At 44.7% G+C, this 20,662-nt stretch overlaps 2 protein-coding genes across 3 annotated transcripts in view; both read left to right on the top strand.

The window, feature by feature from the left end:
* Window positions 1-20,662, top strand: part of LOC106658390 (serine-rich adhesin for platelets-like) — a 58,240-nt gene that overhangs the window by 33,958 nt on the left and 3,620 nt on the right. The gene's annotated exons all lie outside the window — the stretch shown is intronic.
* Window positions 3,678-20,339, top strand: LOC106658392 (interferon regulatory factor 2-binding protein 2-A-like). The gene is made up of 5 exons (XM_014380305.2): window positions 3,678-5,705; window positions 14,910-15,064; window positions 15,730-15,919; window positions 15,999-16,255; window positions 16,340-20,339. Exons 1-5 carry the CDS (start codon window positions 4,856-4,858, stop codon window positions 16,478-16,480), a joined length of 1,593 nt encoding a protein of 530 aa, XP_014235791.1. The 5' UTR covers window positions 3,678-4,855; the 3' UTR covers window positions 16,481-20,339.

Below are 20,662 nucleotides of genomic sequence, written 5' to 3' on the forward strand. Positions count from 1 at the left end.
TTTTATAGCTCGCGCCATAGACTGCTTGTATGATCAATGACGAAAAATTGTTGACGTGACGTAACGACGCGTCGGCCCCTTGGCATCCTCGCTGCTCGCGATGCGCTTCGAATAACGCAAGCTTGCAATTAAACTCGTACTCGATACGTGTGTTTCTGCATGTGTCGAGCTTATCGACGACGGGACTGCGCGCGCGGCTATTACAGCTATTGTGCAGCTCGATGATTTTACGTAAGCGCCAACGTGTGTCCCTGCAGCACGGATCGCAATTACGTCGCCGAGCGCGATCGCCAGCTGCTATTATACGCACGTCGTAATTATCGTACGGACCGAATTACATAATTGTTGTCGGCGGTGCAAAACCGCCGACCGACACAGAGATGGGCGACTCGACTGTTGAACTTTTGCGAGTGTTAAACAGATGCGCCGATCGAATGACCAACCGACTGCCAAATGCCAATAATTACAATTGGCGGTATACAGTGCACGGATTCGTGGCGAGCAACTCTTATCGGAATTCGAACGAGCGAGCGAGCTGCGAGCCGCGGAGAAAGTCCGCGATTCATCGACGTACTCGCTCTGCTGCTGAATCGGCCAATCTTATCGCGGCGACGGGAGGGCCGTATACGTATAATAATAACGAGTGCGGGGGAGTTTCTGATATGCCATGCCTTTCTTTTTTTCTCTCTCTCGAGCGGATCGCATCCGGCTATTGTGTGTCGACTCTTTGTTACCTTTTGCCCAGTTTAGCTGCGTTTGGCTATTTTCCATGCGAACCATTTGAAACTGCACCTGGCGCAGAATCCTTCGAGAATCAATCCGTGAATTAATAAAATATTACAAAATTGTATTGTTTCGCACGGGAGAAGAATAATTGCCAGCACAGAGCCGCGCAAATTGTCAAAGTGTCCAAGCAAGAAAAAAGCTCACATCAAGCCGGTTGCAATTTTATAAATTGAGAAAGCTGAAGACGACAATAAGAATGATAAGAGAAACGAGTTGGGAGCAATTTGTATTTAGACGAGCCGATGTGTGAAGCGAATCGCAAGTAACGAGCAGTGCAAGGAATAACATAATCGGGTCCCGAGCACACGACTGGCAGAAGAGCTCCTGAGCATGGTCGAATCTTCGATAATGGGGCGACGCGTACGGGGGGGTGCAATCCAAATGACAAACTAAAATCTACATGTGCTGCAACTATGTAGATATAGTCTTTTATACACGAGTACATAAACATGTAACATCGGACAGGGGTGAGCGTCGAGTATTGCGTCATAAATACAAATCCGCAGCGCCAGCCAAACTTTAGCTTCGCAATAGCTTATGTATAGATTGTAGACCAGCGAAAAAGCCCTTTAATCCACGCACGAAAGCTCGGCCAAAATTCGGATCATCCTCGCTCATCGTTGATATTCGCAAAAAGTAATGGTATGCAGCGCATAGCGCATAAGTGTGCATCGGACAATGTGTGCGAACTGTGACTGTGTATAGCTATATAGGAAAGGACGGCGAGGATGCCGTGACGTAGTCGACTTTGCGATCGAAAGAGAACGAGAGGGAACGAGAGAGAAAGATGAGAGACCGGCTGTGTGACGCCAGCAACACAGTTGCCGATTGGCCGAGGCTCGCTCTCTTTTGCGCTCTCTCGCCAGTCGCGAGTCGCCGCATAGCATACTACTACTACGTCAGATGTATAGAGTGTGTGCAAGCTGCAACTATATAGCGAGAGAAATATCTGCTGCTGCTGCAGGCACACAGACACAGAGAGCGAGCTGAGCTACGTAGGTGCAAGTCGATTTTACGCGCGCGACTCTCGCTACTTTGGCTCACGATGCTGCAGCGCACGAGTAAAGTATATATATAAAGCGACTGCAGGAGGAGGTAAAGCCCGTATAGAGACCCAGTTTGCGCCGGGGCGCATTCTCGAGCGTCCGCCTCGCTCGAGCGAGAGCCAACGCGGCCAGACACGCTATGCAACATCGCTATATGCTATATAGCAAGTAGGGAGGGAGTATATAGCATTAAATTGCAGCCTACTCTCCTTATATATACACACACACATACCTCCCCCGTTGCCGAGCCAAGCAACAGCTCAGAGAGACAAGAGAGAGAGAGAGAGAGTATATATCTCGTTACCGTTAAAACCCGACTCAACTCCCTTTTTCCTCGAGCACGACGACGACGACAGCGCAAACTTATTCGTGGAATCGTGCTCTGCTGATGCAGGAGAAGCTCGAGGCGAGCGTAGAGTCGTAGTGCGACGTTGTCGTTTATTCGCGAGTAGTACATAAGAGTATATATACAAGAGGAGGTAGGCAGAAAAACGAAAGAGAATAAAAAGGAAAGAACGAGCATCATTTTTGGGACCATTTCTTATTCGCGGCGCGCCGAGCAGCAGCAGCAGCAGCGCAAAAGAGAGAGAGAGAGACCTTTTATGAATGCCGCGCGCCAACGATGCACGCCCTCGACCTTTCTTGCTTCTCTCTTTTTCTCTCTCTCTCTCCACAATCCACGATTCAGCGATCCACGAGGCAGCAGCCGCAAATCCACTACATACCTATATTTAAACTTGTCGATTGTTCATCTCGCGCATTATGTGCGCAGCTTAGTTATACCTATGTATACTAACGGTCCAGAGTTTAGCAGATTTGTTTTTCTGTGCCGCCCAGTTTGTCCTACTATTATATATGTTTTGTGTGCATACACGTCGTCAGGCTCCTTCTCTCTCTAACTTTTTTTATTTCATTTTTCGACCCTTTTCTCTCCTATTGCGACTTTTATCGCCTGTTTCGCCTCGAGACAATGTTTGCCAACAACGAGGCGTGCTCCCAATATTTTTTATCCCATCTCCGAGATGCTAACGCGAGCTTGTGCCGTGCAACAATTGCGAAGAGCTCGTTGAGAGCGCGCGCCTTGCTTCCCTCGTTTAGCCGTGAAAACGAAAAAAAAACAGAGAGAAAGAAAGAGAGAGAGAGAGAGAGTAAAGAAAAAAATAAAGGCGAGCGACTACTGCACGCGAGAAAAACACGCTCGCCAGTCGCTGCAGCCATATGTCCAGAGTATTCCAACGCATGCATTGTATATATCGTATACACGAGCAGTTTGCGCAGCAGAGACATCGGAGAGCGAGAGAATCGGCGCGTCGCATTTTGCTCTCTTCGACTACATTATATAGCTATAGGTATGCCGTGTATACATAACACACATTTATATAGATAGATCGCGGTGGAGGCGACGGGGGGGCACGAGACGGAAGGGAAAGAGGCAGCCGAGTACGCAGACTCACAGTCACGTCGCGCGTGTGTCTGTGTGTAGTATGGAGGCGCGAAGGAGAGGAGAAGGGCCAAGAGGGAGTAGTGGCAGCGAATCTTCGTGTATCGTATATTTCACGTGCTATATATATGCGTTCAGCATTATTACAGCTCCCGAGCGCTATATACTCTATATAGCTATAGCTATAGATATATATGTGGCGCGTTTCGCACTGTTGCCACTTCTCCTTGGCGCGCGGCGAACGTGCGGCGTGCGCGCGCGATAGCCGATCCACCTCTACGTATGTGTGTACATTTAGCCAGACGTGCAGTATACGTCGTTTTATATATACCTATCGGCTGTGCGCGAGCTGTTCGGAGCAGCTCTCCCCTCTCTATACTACGCTCGTCGCTCGCTATATAGCTCGACCGCCGCCGACGACGACGACTACTACGACGACGACGACGACTTTGCGCGTCGCTCGATGCACTCGCACATATATAAGGCCTGCAGTGTGTACCGACACACTCACACAGTCAGCGGATCTTTCGCTAAGCCTGTTCCCACTTCCCCGCGCATAGCAGCCAGTGTACCGTGTGTGTCGGAGCGAGCGAGCCGGTCAGTCGCTTCCTACTCTCCGTACAGTAGTGACGCTCCGAACAGAACAGAAGCGCATTTCACGCAACCGCACGACGCGCCAACATCCATCGCCACACACATGTGTATATATATCTTGTTCTCCTAACGTATATATACTTGTACGTTCGACGACGCAGTTGAAACGCGTATATACCCATATTCTCTGACTCACTACACCGACACACCACATCTCTCTCTCTCTCACTCACTCTCTTTCTCTTTATACACACGAGACACACTTTTGTGTGTCGAATCGCTCGCTCGTTTCAACTGTTTTTTGCCCGCTCTCGTTTGCGCCTGCTCCAAAAAAGCTCGGCCGAGGCCTGCGAGCTAGTAAGCTAGGCGCTTTCACGCGTTCGCAACCCAACGCAGAGTAGCAGCAGTGTGTGCCCGATTACTGTCGCGAGCCAAAGTTTCGCGAGTGCTTTTTTCGTCCAAGCTCCTTCGAATTTCATCGACCATTCTTCGACTCTGGTATAATTTTTTTATCGACAAAAAATTAAAATATAATAACAGTGCTGCGAGAAATCGTGAAATAATTGCCGAGCTAATAATTGGTGACTACTTGCTTCGTTGTTGATTGTGCGACGAGAAGAAGATAAAAAAAAGTGTTTAAAGTGTTTGCATCATCGAAGACATGCCGGGTCAACCAGTGATACAGTCGCACCTCGACTAAGCGCTCCTCATTATCTCATCACCCACCAAGGCCTAAAACAGCATCAAAACGACGAAGCCACGCAGATACAACATCGCGGTAACATCAGCATCGTCATCTTGTGCTGATCCGCAACAACAACAACAGCAGCAGCCGCCGCAACAGCAACAAATAGCAGAAGCTAGCGGTGGCAACAGCAGCGTCCACTGGGTGCTACTGCCGTCGCAGCAAACGCCGCAAGCCCCGCTGCAGCAGCAGCAAATCTCCAACGACGATTACCAACGAGCCGTCAAAATAGCTCAACTGAAGATGGGCAAGCGCACGCACTGCTACCTCTGCGATCTGCCCCGCATGCCCTGGGCCATGATCCTCGACTTCAGCGAGCCGGTCTGTCGCGGATGCGTCAACTACGAGGGCGCCGACCGCATCGACGGCGTCATCGAGGCGGCCCGCAAGATGAAGACGTCCACCGGGGGCGTCTACCAGAGCGACCGACCGACCGCTGCGGTCGCGGCCGCTGCCAAGGTCTACAGAACCAGCTCCCACGAGCAGCACAACGGGGCGGCCAACCTGGAGGTCATGCAGCCGATGCAGAGCGCCGTGGCAGCCGCGGCGGCGGCCGCCGGTCACGGCCGACACCATAACATGAACGCGGCCGCGGCCAGCTACGCGCTCCACCACCGCAACGCCATCGGCGAGTTCAACTCGCAGTCGTCGCGACAGCAGCAGCAACAGCAACAACAGCAGCAGCAACAGCAGCAGCAGCAGCTCGGCCAGTCGCGTCAGTCGAGCCAGGCGCAGCACCAGCACGAGGACGGCCACGAGGCCGCCATGGCCAACGGCCTGAGGCCCAGTGCCGGGGTGCCTCAGCGTCTCGGAGCCGCTCAGGCCACGCATCTGACGGCGCACCACGTGTCGCTCGGTCACGCCGGTCGCGGATTGGGCCAGCTCAAGCGCGGTATCAGTGCCCTCGAAGAGGACGACCACCCGGACAAGCGGCTGCAGATCGAAGAGCCGCAGCACAGCGTGAGGCCACCCCTGACTCGGGGCGAGTCTCTTCCCTCGGTCAGCTTGGCAGTGACCTACGTCGACCGCGTCAAGGAAAAGCACCCGATCAGGGCGCCGAGCTTCGAGACCGCCACTACCTTCAAGGCCAACGGTGAGTAGCGCACAAAATTTTGTTACCTCTAACGATCCCTTATACGTCGCTCGCGAGTCACTCGCTCTGTTTATATTTATTCGGCGCATCTGTATTGTAGGGAAGGATCGATTATTGTCGGATTTATTAAAGCGAGCTATAGGTCATTCGGCGAGGAGACTGCAATGTTTGTTTACATTCTTTCGGCTGTGCGTTGCTGTCTCGGATGCTTTTCTCATCGGCGTATTCTCGTGCTCGGAGGAGGAAAAAAAATTCCGTTATAATCGGTATAATACACGGCGTCGGATGTCGGTCGGTGCGCACCGGCTCGCTCGCGATATAAATAGTAGGTAGACGACGACGACGACGCGTTCGTTTGAATTTTTCGCTCGAATATACAAAGCCGAGCGAGCAGGCTTTATCATCGACACTGTTTACCGCAGTTTAATGCGCCAATGTATCGAATGCGATAATGAAAGTGCTCAACGTTATGAGCCGTGCCGATAAGCTGTCTCACTCGAGTACGTACATATGTATGTATGCACGGCTGCCACATTGACAATTGTCAATTCGGTCCGCGTCACGAATGCACGAGTATATGTAATATTAGCATAGGCAGAGTATAGGTGGCGGCGGCGACAAATGCAAAAAGACACCGCGTGAGCCTCGTCGGCCATGCAATGGAAATTTCCCGCGCCAAGTGCAATATAGTCGTCGGCTGCGGCTGCGGCGGCGGATCGATGTTATGTATGTGTAGGGGATAATAATCGTGTGCGTGTCGGTGCAATCGCGAATTCGTGCCGCAGACTGCTGCACATAACGTATACATATACGCGAGACTGGCTTACATTATTATTGCGACCGGTATAACGTCGTTCGGTAATATCGTGCGATGTCGAAGCTATTTGCGGCCGGAGAGAGAAAGAGAATGCAAAGTAGCAGCAGCGCCGGACTCGATACGTTGGTGGAAATGGCAGCGGACTCGAGGCGCGCTCGAACGCGAAAAACGCACACGAGACTCGCGTGTTTATGTCATGTATTATATATGCCGTGTAGCGGCTAGACGTCGTAGAGTATGTGTACTGTTCTAGTTCTCGCTACGATTGGTCGACTAGATAGACGCGCCTGCCGTCAATCGAAAGCAGCCGACTACTTTAGCTTATATACTTATACTATACCAGCTGCCTTATCTCCCTTTTAACGTGAGCTCTTTAATGCGTGCTCTTTACTATTATATATTTGTGTGTATACGGTAGGCGTTGGCGCGCTTAATTGCTCGACGTCGCTCGTCGTCTGGTCGTGTATATAATAGAGTAGCTCGCGAAATCGCCGGCGTGTAAAAAGTCTGTACGCGCCGCTTACAATCAGCGCTCGATCAATTTTCGTTAATAACAGCGAATCGAATTTAATCAGCAAACATCTCTCTGTCTCTCTCTCTGTCTCTCTTGGCGCGCGCGCTTATCTAGTTTCTTCGCGTTGGTTTATTTACCGCTGTCAGAGAGCCCGAGCCCGATCGCAATCCGCCACATTACGGACACGACTATACGCGTGTTTTTGTATGTGTAAGCCCAATTTTGATTGCTCCGAACGATAATATTTACTTTTCTCGCCTCGTAAAATCACCTTCGATCGTCACGGATCTCGCATGCGATTATGTAGTAGCCGTCCGAGTTTTCGTTCAAAAGCAGCAAACATTCAAGGGCCACGGCACGCGAGTCACGTGTGTCACATGGACGGAATGTGTAGCATAATATAATAGCCGCCACCGCCGCGGCTGTCTCGCATTATATACGCTCGCACAAGTCACATGTAATATAAATACACACATGTATACACAATAGGCCACAATGTGTGCGAGCAAAAAAGAAAAAAAAACGGAGTCGAGCGGCGGCGGCGGCGGCGGCAGCAGCCGGCATAGCGTGACGTTTGACTCGGTTGCGCGCTGCGCTCGCCTCTATACTCGCGTGACGTCACGATCCGTGTGTTCGTGCTGTGCCGCACCGTGAGTATACGGGCACTCGTTCCACGACGAATAGGGGGTAAAGTCCTTCCCCCCGCCAACGGCAGCAGCCGCCGCCCGCACTCCTCTTTCCTCTCTCGCGCTGCTATATACGCAGTCCGGCGTAGTCGCACCGTTTCTGCACGCTCCGTACTCGCACTCTCCCCCACTTTTGGACGGCGGCGAGTTTACGCGCCGCGTCGTCCGCTATATTATATTATACATTCGCGATGTAGGTGATTCGAGCATGTTGTGCTCCGCTTCGAGAATATTTAATATATATGTGTGTTATAACTCTCCTTCTCGCTCTCGGTATACCTACTTACTTGCTGTTTCAACGAATTCTTTTACAGCGCTTTTTTATGAGAACGTCCGAGCAAAAGAGAGCTCCTACGTTTGCGTGCGCGAAAATAACATCGAAGCGCTGGCGCTACGCGGAATCGTTTGGATAAAAAATAACCTTTTTCCGATGAATCAATATCGCCGCGCCAGAGGAAAAGAGTCTCTGCTCGTCGTCGCATGTGCATCGCGCAAGAGAGAGTCGCGGCAAAAAAAAAAATTTATCATGGAAATATCGACGCGAGCCAGCAGCGACTCGATGCTCCGAACTGGACGCCAGCGATTCGTGCGCTCCACTTTGCACCGCCTTCCGTACAAACGTCTGCTATTTATTATTATGCCTGTACTGTCTAGGTACAGGTATGCTCGGCGGCTTTATTGGCAACGTTAACCGCTAATCGACTTGGCTTGCTTTCGGATTTCGGAATAGGTATTAGGCTCCGTATAGAGCTCTCGAAAATCTTTGCGTCCCGTTAGCCTCGCACTTTCGCCCGACTGCAGAATCCAAAAAACAAACCAACTTTAATGACTCTACAGACAATAATCCCTCGAACTTGGTTACATCGTACGTCTTCCGATCGATCGTGAAGCTCCTCATGCGCCAACTCTACGTCGCGTTTACGTCGTCGTGTCTATGAGTTGCTCCGGCACTTTACTTCCGCGCGTCCACGAAACGTCATTTATCTCGGCTAATACGTTCATTCATCGGTATAGTGCTGCTGCTAGCTGCTCTAATCAATGTCACTGGCTTTACTACTATACGCTCGTAAACACACGCTTACGATTCCACGTGTAGTATCCACATTTTTCTTGTCACGCTCGATATCTTTCGCGCGGTGTCAACTTAGACGATTCCAAATTTACACTCGGCTCTCGAGTTTAAGTAGAATAATTCGGAATTTCTATTGGTTAGTTTGGGCACGAGAAAGAGAGAGAGAGAGATGATAAGCGTAGTCGAAAAGTGGGGAAGTGTCTCTCGAGCACGTGCAAGCAGACGCTTTAACAAAGGGCCAGCTGTTGCGCGCCACCGCCGTCAATGACAGTTCGTCGCCGTCACCGCCTTGTTTTTCCCTCGAAACAAGAGCGTGTGTGAGACGTCACAATTCGTCGGCTAGTCGAGTTTTTTAAAAATTGAAAGTGAATTTTGCCCACTGTAACACTACCGCTATTTAATCATCATGATACACTCCGTTAGGCTTAACGGAATTTCTCTTTCCATTACGAAATTTTAAATAATCATATTTGACCTTGAAATGAGAGTCAATACAGGTGGGAGTCAGACGCGCCTCAGACTCGTTCACGTTTCCAAACAAAACATTACTATGTAGATTATCTAATGGCATTCCGAAACTATAGTTTGATTCAATTCTTTACAGCTGATTATCGTGTGCTCTTTGAAAGCTTAACCTTCTCTACCTATCCTTCATTTTACGATACCAACGCGAGATAATCTTTGTTTCACTTATTTTATAATATCTCACTGCAGCTATTGCATTACAATTCATTAAGTGCATTGAACGACCGCATTGGAATCTCAATAGCAAAATCGCGATAAAAAATTATTACTTCGCGTTAAAATGCTACTTAACGCCGCAAAAAGTTGTTATCACCTCTCGCTTCTATAATGACGTCAATTCAGAAACGCGTGTAGCTTTGACTGATTTGCCTGATACGGAACTTTTGAAAGAAAAAATTTTGTTCGCGTGCACCGCCTTATTGATTTCGATAGAGACAATAGTTTGATATAAGCACGATTCCTCGATTGTAATCGGCTCTTCCAACTGTTCGGAAATGAAAACATTTTTAACGAATCAGCTATTTCATTAATTGTAAAAATGTGTAATCGATTCACCTCAACTAATGTCGTGTCATAGCTTCTGAAAAATAGTCTTGGGCTAAAAGTGGGACACAGCAATGTAGTTTCGTTTAAACTAGGCATTTTTATTCGCTCCGCATTTATTTAATGTTTCTCTATCAAACATGAAGGTGTTTATGTAAAAATTAATCTTGAATCGAATGTGTAGTATTTTACGACGAGATATTGTGGAGTTAAATTCATTATCATTTTGTTGTATTTAGTGAGATCCCGGGTAAATTTTCCTCTTCAACTGGCATTTATCAAGAACATTATCATTATTATTTATCATTGTTTAATGTACAATTTACCTGTCTTACTACATCTCTCTTGTGTTCCTTTTTTCATTTTTTATTCTACGAGAATAGGCAGTCAGGCTTTGAAATCAAAGTGCACGATTTTTTGTTTTGATTTTTGTTTTGTTTTTTTTTCTCAAAAACAAAACGGCTCGCTCCATTTCGTCATTGTTTCGCGAACTTCGTGCACATACAGTCATTGCATTACTGATAAAACAAGCGAAAATTTTCCATTACGAGCTTTCGTTCATTTTTTTTTCTTTTTTCTTTGAATGAGTCACGCATTATGCATGCACATTATATTGCTCCACAGGAGAGCCAACAGGAAAAGGGAAAAAAGTTTTCGGATGCATTTAAAGAGACGAAAATAAACTCGAGGAAAAGTTAAAGTATTCAAAGATGATTGGCATATCGTCCCTATTAAAAGCTGCTGTATCCAGTTTTTAAAGCAGCTTTTAAATGATAATATTGAATCGATCATTAAGAAGTAGTTACGATTATCACTTAACGAGCTCGAACTCGTTGTATCAGTGCTCGGGTAGGTGTGGAGGTCTAGACGCACGGTAGCCTTGGGCGCGTTTGATTCGTTTAATTTCTGATATCTAACGGTAAGCGCGTCATCGACTGAAAAAATGGCAAAAGAAAAAGGCGCACGTCTTATGGGTCAAAAAATTGTCAAGCGATTTCTTCGGGCCGAATGAACGAGCACCGTTGGTTATCTCTTGCTTATTTTTCGCACCAAGTTACGAAGATCGCGAATGCGCGCGTGTATCGTCGCTGCATGAGTAACCTTATATATTTATTGTTGTGTGTGCAGCAAGAAAGAGAAACCTGCCGATAGCGTGAGCATTACTCAATCGTATAATACGCGTTGTTGATTCATCGGCTACGAGGTTTTTTCTTTTTTTACTTTTCTTCTTTCGTTTGAATAATAGACGGATCGTCGATAGAATCTCGACTGCGTGAGGTCGGCTTGCACGCGACAGTTGTAAATGTTGTTGCGAGAGATCCGATCGACTCGTCGTATGCGTGTGCGCCGAGAAACAAAGGGGCCGAATGAAAGAAAAAAGGCGAATAAAAGTGTGCGCGGCATTACGTAACCGGTGGGAGTTGGCGTATATATAGCCGCGTGCACGTTCGACGAGCTAAATTAAACCGCCATCGAGTCATCGTGACAAATACACATACGCATACACGTAAATAAGCACAAGGCAGTAATGTCATTGTGCGCACATTAGCATTTTATCGGCGATCTCTCACGCGGCTTTTGCCCGCTTTTTTATCGCGATTTATGTGAACGCACGCGAGAGCTTCGAGAGACAACACGACTGCGCGCGAATACCTGCGCGTACAAACACACACACACACACACGTTAGATATGGCGCGGCAATGAAAACATTGCCAGAAACGAAGAAAAAAAATATTTAATCTGAATTTTGCGGCTGACGATGTTATATACGAGCCGGGCCAGCTGCTGAATCAGACTTTCACGCATTTTGACCGCATTGTACGTGTGTGTTAAAAAATATATATAGGCCGTAGGTTTGGCCATGGCTTCTTCGACCTCTTCTATAATTTTTTTAGCTTTTTTAGCCGGCGCACACGTGCGAATTCCTTCACTTTGCGCAACTCTCTAGTCGCGCTTCTATTTTTTGAAGAAAATATCACTGACTCCTTTCGACGCTGCGCGTATTATAACTCGACATGTAGGCATGTGTATACATGTGTCGATGATGATAATAATAATAATAATAACGATAACGATGCCGATGCCGTGCCGATTATGATGAAATAGCTCGCGCGCGCGTTTTCAGCCGTCGACGTGCAACTATTTACGTCGCTCTCAAACGAATACACACAAATACACACGCGTACTACACCAATACATCTCGCTTCGAGATTTTTGCAGAATTACACGTCACGGAAAAGAACCGATCACATGTTGGCTCACGGCGCAGCCTAAGTGTATCTTATCTCGTGGCTATGAGTCGACTTTTGCGATGATTGTGAATTTTTTCTTCGTTTTTTTTTCTCTTCTTCTATTATTTATCGCGTGCCACTGCTGCCGCCGTCGCCGTCGACACGCTACAACACGAAGCTCGTTTTATTATGATTTCTTTGCTATTTAAATGCTGCTTGCTCGCTCGCTTTAAAAGAAGGATCTCCGTACCGGCAGTGGAAAATTATAATGTTTGCCGAGCAACGCAATCGACGGAAATAGTCGGAGAAGAATTTCCGATATTTTTAAGCATTTGTGCGCGCGAATACATACGCATGTAACGCGTTATATATATAGAGCTCGCTGCTGTTCTCGTGAGAAACGTTATTCGCACGCGTGCCTTAACGTTTTTTTTTTACTCGAAACTTCATCAACGCGCGTGTAACAGATAATAAAGATCCACGTGCACACCGATGATTTATGAATCAAAAAAAGAGCGAGTGAGAGAAAATAAAAAAGAAAGCACATTTTGCGGTTGAAGAAAGCTCGCGCAGGTTCAGCTGTCCAAATAACCTCGTTGGCGGATAAGTTGCAAACGCGACGATAAGAGGCAGTCGTCGAAAACAATTAATTGACTCGAATCAAACGATGCTTCTCGTCGAGCGAAAAACCATAACATATAATATACCGGCGAGAGCGAGCCAGAGAGAGAAAAACACGCGGACGTCGCTCACGTGCTCGCTGCTCGTCTGTCGATTTTGCAGCGCGAGCACGTGTTGCGTCACATGGATGGAGCAGCGGCGATTTACGCCGAGAAGCGAGTCGCGACTTTGCTTATTATTGCAAAGTCTTTACTCGAGTCTTGCATTTTTGTGCCCGGTCTGCGTCTTTGGCTGGCATGCAGAAATTATCTCGGCCGATAATATTTATTATCGTCTTGCGCGCTTTACACCTTTTTGCCGTGTTATCGCGACAGCTCTGTTGTTTTATCATTACGAGTGTGTAAATGGCAAGGAAAGAATTAATCCGCCGCGCAAGCATGCGCTGCTCGAAATCGAATGCGAGTCGTTGTGCAGTTGCTACTGCTGCATTCTAATGTACATCCTATATGCAGATGCTCACTTGGCTTACGATTCAAGCTCGGGCTCGAGCCGCCGGTTCAAAAGTCAAAAATGTTTATACATGACCTGGCAAATTGAAAGAGAGAGGAAAATACATAACATGGCGCGTCACGCGTGAGTCAGCTGCTGCTGCTGCACTGCACTGCTCGACTTACTTACCTACATTCATAGAGAGGCTGCGGTGCCACGAGTAACGTTATCCGCAGGTGGGGGGATCGCGCAAAAAAAGCGACTCGAAAATCGGATCGACCAATGGATGGTCAGCGATCGAGGAATCGCGAGCCGAGTATATTTTTAGCGCGGCGTTCTCGATGATAAAATATCGGTGGGAAAGGCGGCAAATTTGCATCGAGCGGAAAAAAGCGGAACGTTTGCATTCACCGCGTATTATAGGTATATATATACGAGCTGCTGTACGGCCTTGACGGCGATTCAAGAGGTTCTCGTCATCGTGGATCTATCGGCAGGTGTGCGCGTGCGAACGAGCCTCGTCGTGCGCCGCTGCAGTCGCGAGGAATTCAACATGCGAGTCGCGACACGGCAGCTTGCGAAACGACGATGTAGGGACGACGACTGCGTGATGTATTATAGCTGCATATTATAGCTCTACGCAGGCATATAGCGTAACGATGTACCAAGTCGGCGACGGCTTCAAAAGGAGGCTACATTACGCATTCGTAGATGCAGTGTCGTCGTCGTCGTAGAGTTACGTCATCGTCGTGTCGCGAATGCCACAGTACGATGCACAATGGCGACGGGCCGCTATATTTTATATCTATATATACGTATATACGAGCTACAGCCGGTAATGCACGTCGTTGTTTACGCTCGTGCTGCGCGACTCGCACTCGCGACGTTATATAGTACAAAACGCGCTGATCTCTGCTCCGTCTCGCAGGATCGACTGCGTCTCGGTTTCTCGCAGGACTGCGAAATTGCAATCGATCCGCGTGTTTTGACAACAGCCATGGTAATAACATTATTTCGCGTTACGAAATATTCGCACGCCTATATACGGCTCTCGACTTTGCGCTAAATATCACGGAGAGGCAGCAGCGGCTCCGTTACGTAAGCTGCGCAGCTGTAGCCGCTGCCTACAACTTGAATGAGATTCCGCATAGCGCGAGAATATCTTTGGCGCGCGTGTATAGATCGATGCGATGACGACAAACCACACGACGGCTTGACTCGACGACGCCGACTCCGAATACGACCGACCGACTATATATACGTTGTACGTTATATACGTTGCACGTTGTACGCACGACAAAATTACGAAAGCCCGACTCTGTGCGATGTACTTGTTTATATGCGCCACCGGCGTACGTACGACGCTCCTCTCGTCTATCGATTGCATCGACTCTAATTACCGCAACGAGCGCATTCGAAAGGGCGGAAATTACCTTTCCTTAAGAAGCTCGACGACGTTTGAGCTCCGATCTGATGCAGCGTCCTTGAAACGACTTCGAATGCTGCCGTTCGTATGGCTACTCGTTCGAGCGCAACGACTAATAATCGACCAATAATCGGCCAATAATCGGCCAATAATCGAGCCTTCACCTATATTATATCGATTTTCAATGATTGCGCGAGTACATTATACCGAGCGATTTTAATTGGCCCCCGCCAATGCCGAATTTGAGCCTTCGTTATTTTTTCCCTTTCTTTTCCGTAGGAGCCTACGTCGGTCCGTCTCTACCATTGGCACAGGCTAACGTATCGACGAACGGCAGCGGCTCACCGCTGAGACCGAGGACGAGTCCACCACCGCCCCCACCGCCTTCGGCTCAAGAAGCGTCTCAAGATAACCAGACATCCAACCATCACCAGGTGAGACTCTATTCTTCTCTTTTTACCCCATCTCATCTCGGAACAAAAGTTCTGACGAATCCACGCGATTATCTTTCGATGCTCCTCGAGTACGTAGTCGAGTGTACGAGTTGTACTCCGAATATAAATTTATAAAATGTCATTCTCGTTTAACAGTTCTCTCGTTTTTTCTCTGCTCGGTGATAACGAACATCGATTTTTTTTACTAATTCTCGCGAGTAAACGCCAGATTATTGTGTATTGCTTGTACAATTTTTTAAACAAGCTGATGTCCATGAGCGCAAAAAAATCTCTGCTATGATTTGTCCAGCGATAAGCCATCTTCTAGCTATACTTACGAAATTTTGTACAGAGTTAAATAGAGGAATTGAGAAATACATTAAATAATCGTCATTTCTTACGACCACTTGGTCTTGTCAGAAGTTCTAAACATCACAATGGGCTCATGATAAGATTACGCTCGAATTTTTTACGTAACGTAGCACCTTTCAGCGCTCTGCGCGCGCACAAACTGTCAATCATCCGTCTTATACTCGAGCACGTTATCGGGAATTTAAAAACTCGCGCTCGATGCATCGCACTCCATCTCGCCAGTTCCAATTTATTTTTGTTTCTCTGTCTCAGTAATCCAACGAAAACTCAACTATATTTTACGTTATTTTTAGGGTTCGGGCAGCGGTCCATCACCTATGGCTGCATTGATGTCGGTAACTGACAATTTGGCATCACCTGAATCGGTGCCCCAACAATCCAGTGGCAATCCTAGCCCAACTAGTCGAAGTCCACCAACGACCGCAGCTAATGTACAACAGCGCAGCACATCCAGGGGATCGCAGCACAGTCCCAACAGTACAGGTAAGCGTACAGACTCATAAGTACGAGTCAACGAGCATTATTCGAGCTTGGAGTTAATCTCGCCTTTCCAAATTCACAGGTCCTCAAGGCAGGAGACCGAGCAGCTCGAGACACGTTTCCTCGACCACTGTGACAACGTCGTCAGAAAACGGCGCGGCTGCACAGCCCAGCAGCGGAGGAAATCCAGAGGCAGTCGTAGCTCCCACCCTCAAATGCACCCTGTGCCAGGAACGTCTCGAGGATACGCACTTTGTGCAATGTCCTAGCGTACCGCACCACAAATTCTGCTTTCCCTGCAGCCGAGAGAGCATCAAACGACAAGGAGCTGGGGCTGAGGTAATTACCGTTCCTATTAACCAAACCTGAATCTCCATCTACCCGTACAGCCTTTATTCAATCGCTATGTTTTTTTATCTACAGGTCTACTGTCCCAGTGGTGAAAAATGTCCTTTGGCAAATAGCTCGGTACCTTGGGCTTTTATGCAAGGAGAAATCGCAACGATATTGGGCGAAGACGCTACAAACGGTGGGACTTTGAAAGAGAAAAAACGCGAGACTTAAGGAAAACTATTTTAAAGAAAATTGAGGCTTTAATAAATAATGTTCTCGCGCGCAAGCGGAGAACTACTTGGTGAAAGAGACGCGCAAACTCTCGATGGCGATCGCGCCGTGAAGGCCCGCCAGCAACTTGTTTGCTAATGCGCCGCCACCACAACTACAACAACTACAACCACCACTTTATATCACCACCGAAAAATTAAAAAATCAACAACTGACGATACTGGTTCAAAGTCGTGGCTTCGGGTCGGTCAATCTTCTCCAATGAAGTTTTCTGCCTGACCCATTTTGTTTGGCCGAGGATGTCGTTATGTATAGCTTTATATGCGAGCGCTGTGATGAGAGAAATCGTTCTATAATAGTGTTTTATTACATTTTTTTTGTAATTATAATATATTTTATTATATTAATATCGGCTATTGATTGTCGTGTAAATTGAGAATTATGGCAACATCGTTGAAAGATTTCAAGAATGCATGAGAAAGTGTCATTTATGAATTTCATTGTTTTACATGCTGTTTTTTGAGTAAGTTTATCATAGGACTTGAAATCCTTGACAAACTCATAAAATTGACTTAGGTACTATGTACATGATTCATTCAAGTCTCGTTTAAAAACAGATAACTGCAATGAAATAAAAATTATGAAAATACTAAAAAAATAGATATAAAATAATTAGAATTAGAAAATTCGAGTAAGCTACAGAGAAAACAGATTCGCTTTCATTATTGGGTTTGTACTTAGTCTCGAAACGCCTCAATTTTTAATTTTTATATATAATTTTACGTTTTATAATAGCTCGTACGCTTATTAAAAGACACAGCTCCAGTTGGATACAAATTTCAAATTTTATTGCGTTGTTGCAAATATTTATTTTTTTTCTTTTAAGTTTAACGCGATGACTTGGGAGAAAAAATATTGCAAAACACTGTTGCCGTACTTTAATTTATTGGCATTAACTAATTCAAGTCGTACGCTTTTAAATTATCATTGATCTATTATTTAGTCTTTTTCTATGTTTTACCCTTATTGTATTATATAATTAAACATGACGGATTTTAACCCATTGTTAATGGGTCTTCTGTACATTATGTATATGTGTACATATTTCATTGAACATTATTATGATTAATATTATCGACTAGAAACTAAAAAATAAATTGTATACTTATGAAAGTAACGCATCCATAATGTACAAATGAATCTTATATTGCGTTTTCTAATAAATTAACTTCTTTCTACACAATACACACCTCTTGACAAAGAGCTTTAGATATATATGAAATATATAAAATTGAAATATATTATAATTGTTGAATGAAACAATACACACGTTGCTTTGTATCTCGTTTCGTTAATTTTTATTGCGTCTCTGCTCCAATAGTCAACATGTACACAATAAATAAACGCGTCGTAATAAAAAGCCGAATTTTCTTAATGATGATTCTATTTAATACGAATTGGTTTATTGAATAAACGAGAAACTATGCTGAATGTAATTATTAACAAATTTGTCGATATCGACGGGCAGAAAAGACGATCTCTAATGCGAGCTCTGATAAGACCTTAACAGAGGAGGCAAGGCAAATTTGATGGTCTTCATTTTCAGTTTAACGCTAGACTTTAAAGTGAGGGCTTTCCGTATTCTCATTTTCTTCAACTTCATACGATATGGAACAAAACGAGAACAGATTTAGCGATCAGAGGAATCGCTTAAAAAAAAAAAAAGAAAAAGGAAATGCTCAGTTGAGAATGAATTAATTTCTTCAGAACCAAACGGCAGTTTTTTCAAAGAAAAATAAAAACAGACATGAATATACGCGATAGAAAGTTCATGAAAAAATATTGTCGATGTCGACTTATAGTTGAATAAAAAAAAAATGAAAATTATTAAAGGAGCAAGAATTTAAAGTAATAGAAGTATATATAATGTATCTCCGTTTGGCAACGTAAACACAACTTAATGAAAATAAAAAAAAGAAAGAGAACTTGTTCACACTTTAGTTTAACGCTAGACTTTAAGTGAGGGCTTTTTAATTTTTCATTAAATCCAAATGAAAAAATGAAAAAATTGCCCGACATATAGGAACCACACACTCGCTACGTCTAAAAAGTTATTTGAACAAGAAAATTGTGTGCATCCTCTTCAAAAGCAAAGGGAGCCACGCAAAACTTTCTTCGTGCACTTGACTTGTATTCTCAAATATACTTTTTGTTTCTCGTTTCTTAAAAAAATGAAGAAATTAACATAAGCCGACTCTAGCGGCGATACGTAAGACCGATCGCGCAGCTGGACCTACGGGTCTTTTTCTTATGTGTACATAAAAAAAAAAACAAATAATTGTACAAAGATAAAGTGATTAACAAGTAACGTTGGCATGCGTACTAATGATAAATAAATACTATTACTACTATTGTAATACGAAGCAAAAAAGCAGCGGGTTAGTTGTTGTCAGCTCCGCAACGTCCCGAGGGCTCATTGTCAAATAATGTGAATTTATATTAGAAGCACGAATAAAATTGGTGTACTGTGTGGACGTGCCTGAGTGCTCGCGACAACTTTCCCATGGAATGTGCTTGTCTTTTATATTAAAAAATATAAATATAAATATATTACTTATCATCTTAAACATCGATTAAATTACTCGATAGGCAGCGTGTCTCTCGTGTTTATAAATGCACAATATTTATGCATATGAAAATACACACAGTTCTACGAATTCAGCAATATGTAAGCAGTTATAATTTTTTTCGTCTCTTTCTGGTAGTTCCTACCCAATCTTAAATGCCAATATTCTAAGTAATATACACTTTTAAGTGTTTGTTTATTTCTTGTGAATATACTCTTGAATGAAATAGTTCGTGTTTTATAATACGATACTACTATGAACAAATATAATGTACATTTATTCGGACACTCGTTTTTTTATTATTCAAATAATAAACACGTATTTAAGCTTTGGAAAAAATGGATAAATAATTACGCCATTTATGCGCGTGATGCGACGGCGATGACTCGAATGGAGCTGTGGATCTGTGAGAATGAGGTTGTGTATGTAAAAAAGTAATAACGTCTGACGTGTATGGATCATTTACTGGGCACAGTTAATGTAGGCAACGCCAAAAGAAAATATTAATGAAAATCGAAATTTCTTATCAACATTGCAAAATCTAAAACTGTCATTTAATCCGCCGTTATAATATGTAAGTAAAGAAAAACAAAAAGCTAATAAATAAATAACTTTAACATTAATATTGAGAGAAGAAATCAATCTGTGGAGTAATTATTAATGATTCAATGTTTAGCATTATTATTACATACAAATTTACGCCCAAACGGATCGTGTCTGTCAAAGTGAGAAGCGAGGAGAGAAAAAAAATGTGGGACACGCAGCAGGTTTGCGCTGTTCTTGTGTATTGTTTAAAAATTTTGCTCGCGTATCTAGTGTACCACCAACTCTGTATTACACAGCACATACACTTAAACGTACCACTTCGTTAATTGAGAATTAATTAAAAGAGGGAGAAAAGAATAAATTAATAGTCTCATCTTTTGACTACGAATATGTAGCATCTGCGTTTCGTGCTTGTAATACTCGTAAAATATTAACGATTATAATGAAGTATGCACCAAGTAGGCAGCACCGGTGTCTTCCCGAGTAAACGAATTTGATGGGAACGATCAAGTAAATCAACAGCTTTTAGCGCGGTAAATTATTATTAAAAAAAAATAAAATAAAAAGAAATAACAATAAAAATGTATGAAACAGGAATCTGATCATTCCTTACTTTTGTATGAACCGATTTGTTTTTTACAATCTACATTGATAAATAAAAAAAAATAACGATCCGATGCAAGAAAGTGAGCGAGAAAGAAGAAAGAGCGCAATAATAAATATTAATAATTTTACTACCGTAAATCTTATACCAGGCGTCGAGTAAGCGAATAGCAAGAAAAACAGGCACAGCAAAAGCGAATGGCAAATAATCAGACATACAACAAACTTGTAAGTTTTATAATGGTGAAATCGATATATATATGCAATGTAGTAGAAACATAAGTATATATACGATTTTCTATAGTGTGTACCATATCTCGGTGAAGAAACGCGTTACACTGTATACTTTTCATCGAAAATATGTATTAAATAATTATACGCAGCTGCAAATGCAACATGCAAATCA

The sequence above is a fragment of the Trichogramma pretiosum genome, unplaced genomic scaffold (genome assembly GCF_000599845.2).
Source record: "Trichogramma pretiosum strain Unisexual culture from Peru unplaced genomic scaffold, Tpre_2.0 scaffold70, whole genome shotgun sequence".
NCBI classification, from domain to species: domain Eukaryota; kingdom Metazoa; phylum Arthropoda; class Insecta; order Hymenoptera; family Trichogrammatidae; genus Trichogramma; species Trichogramma pretiosum.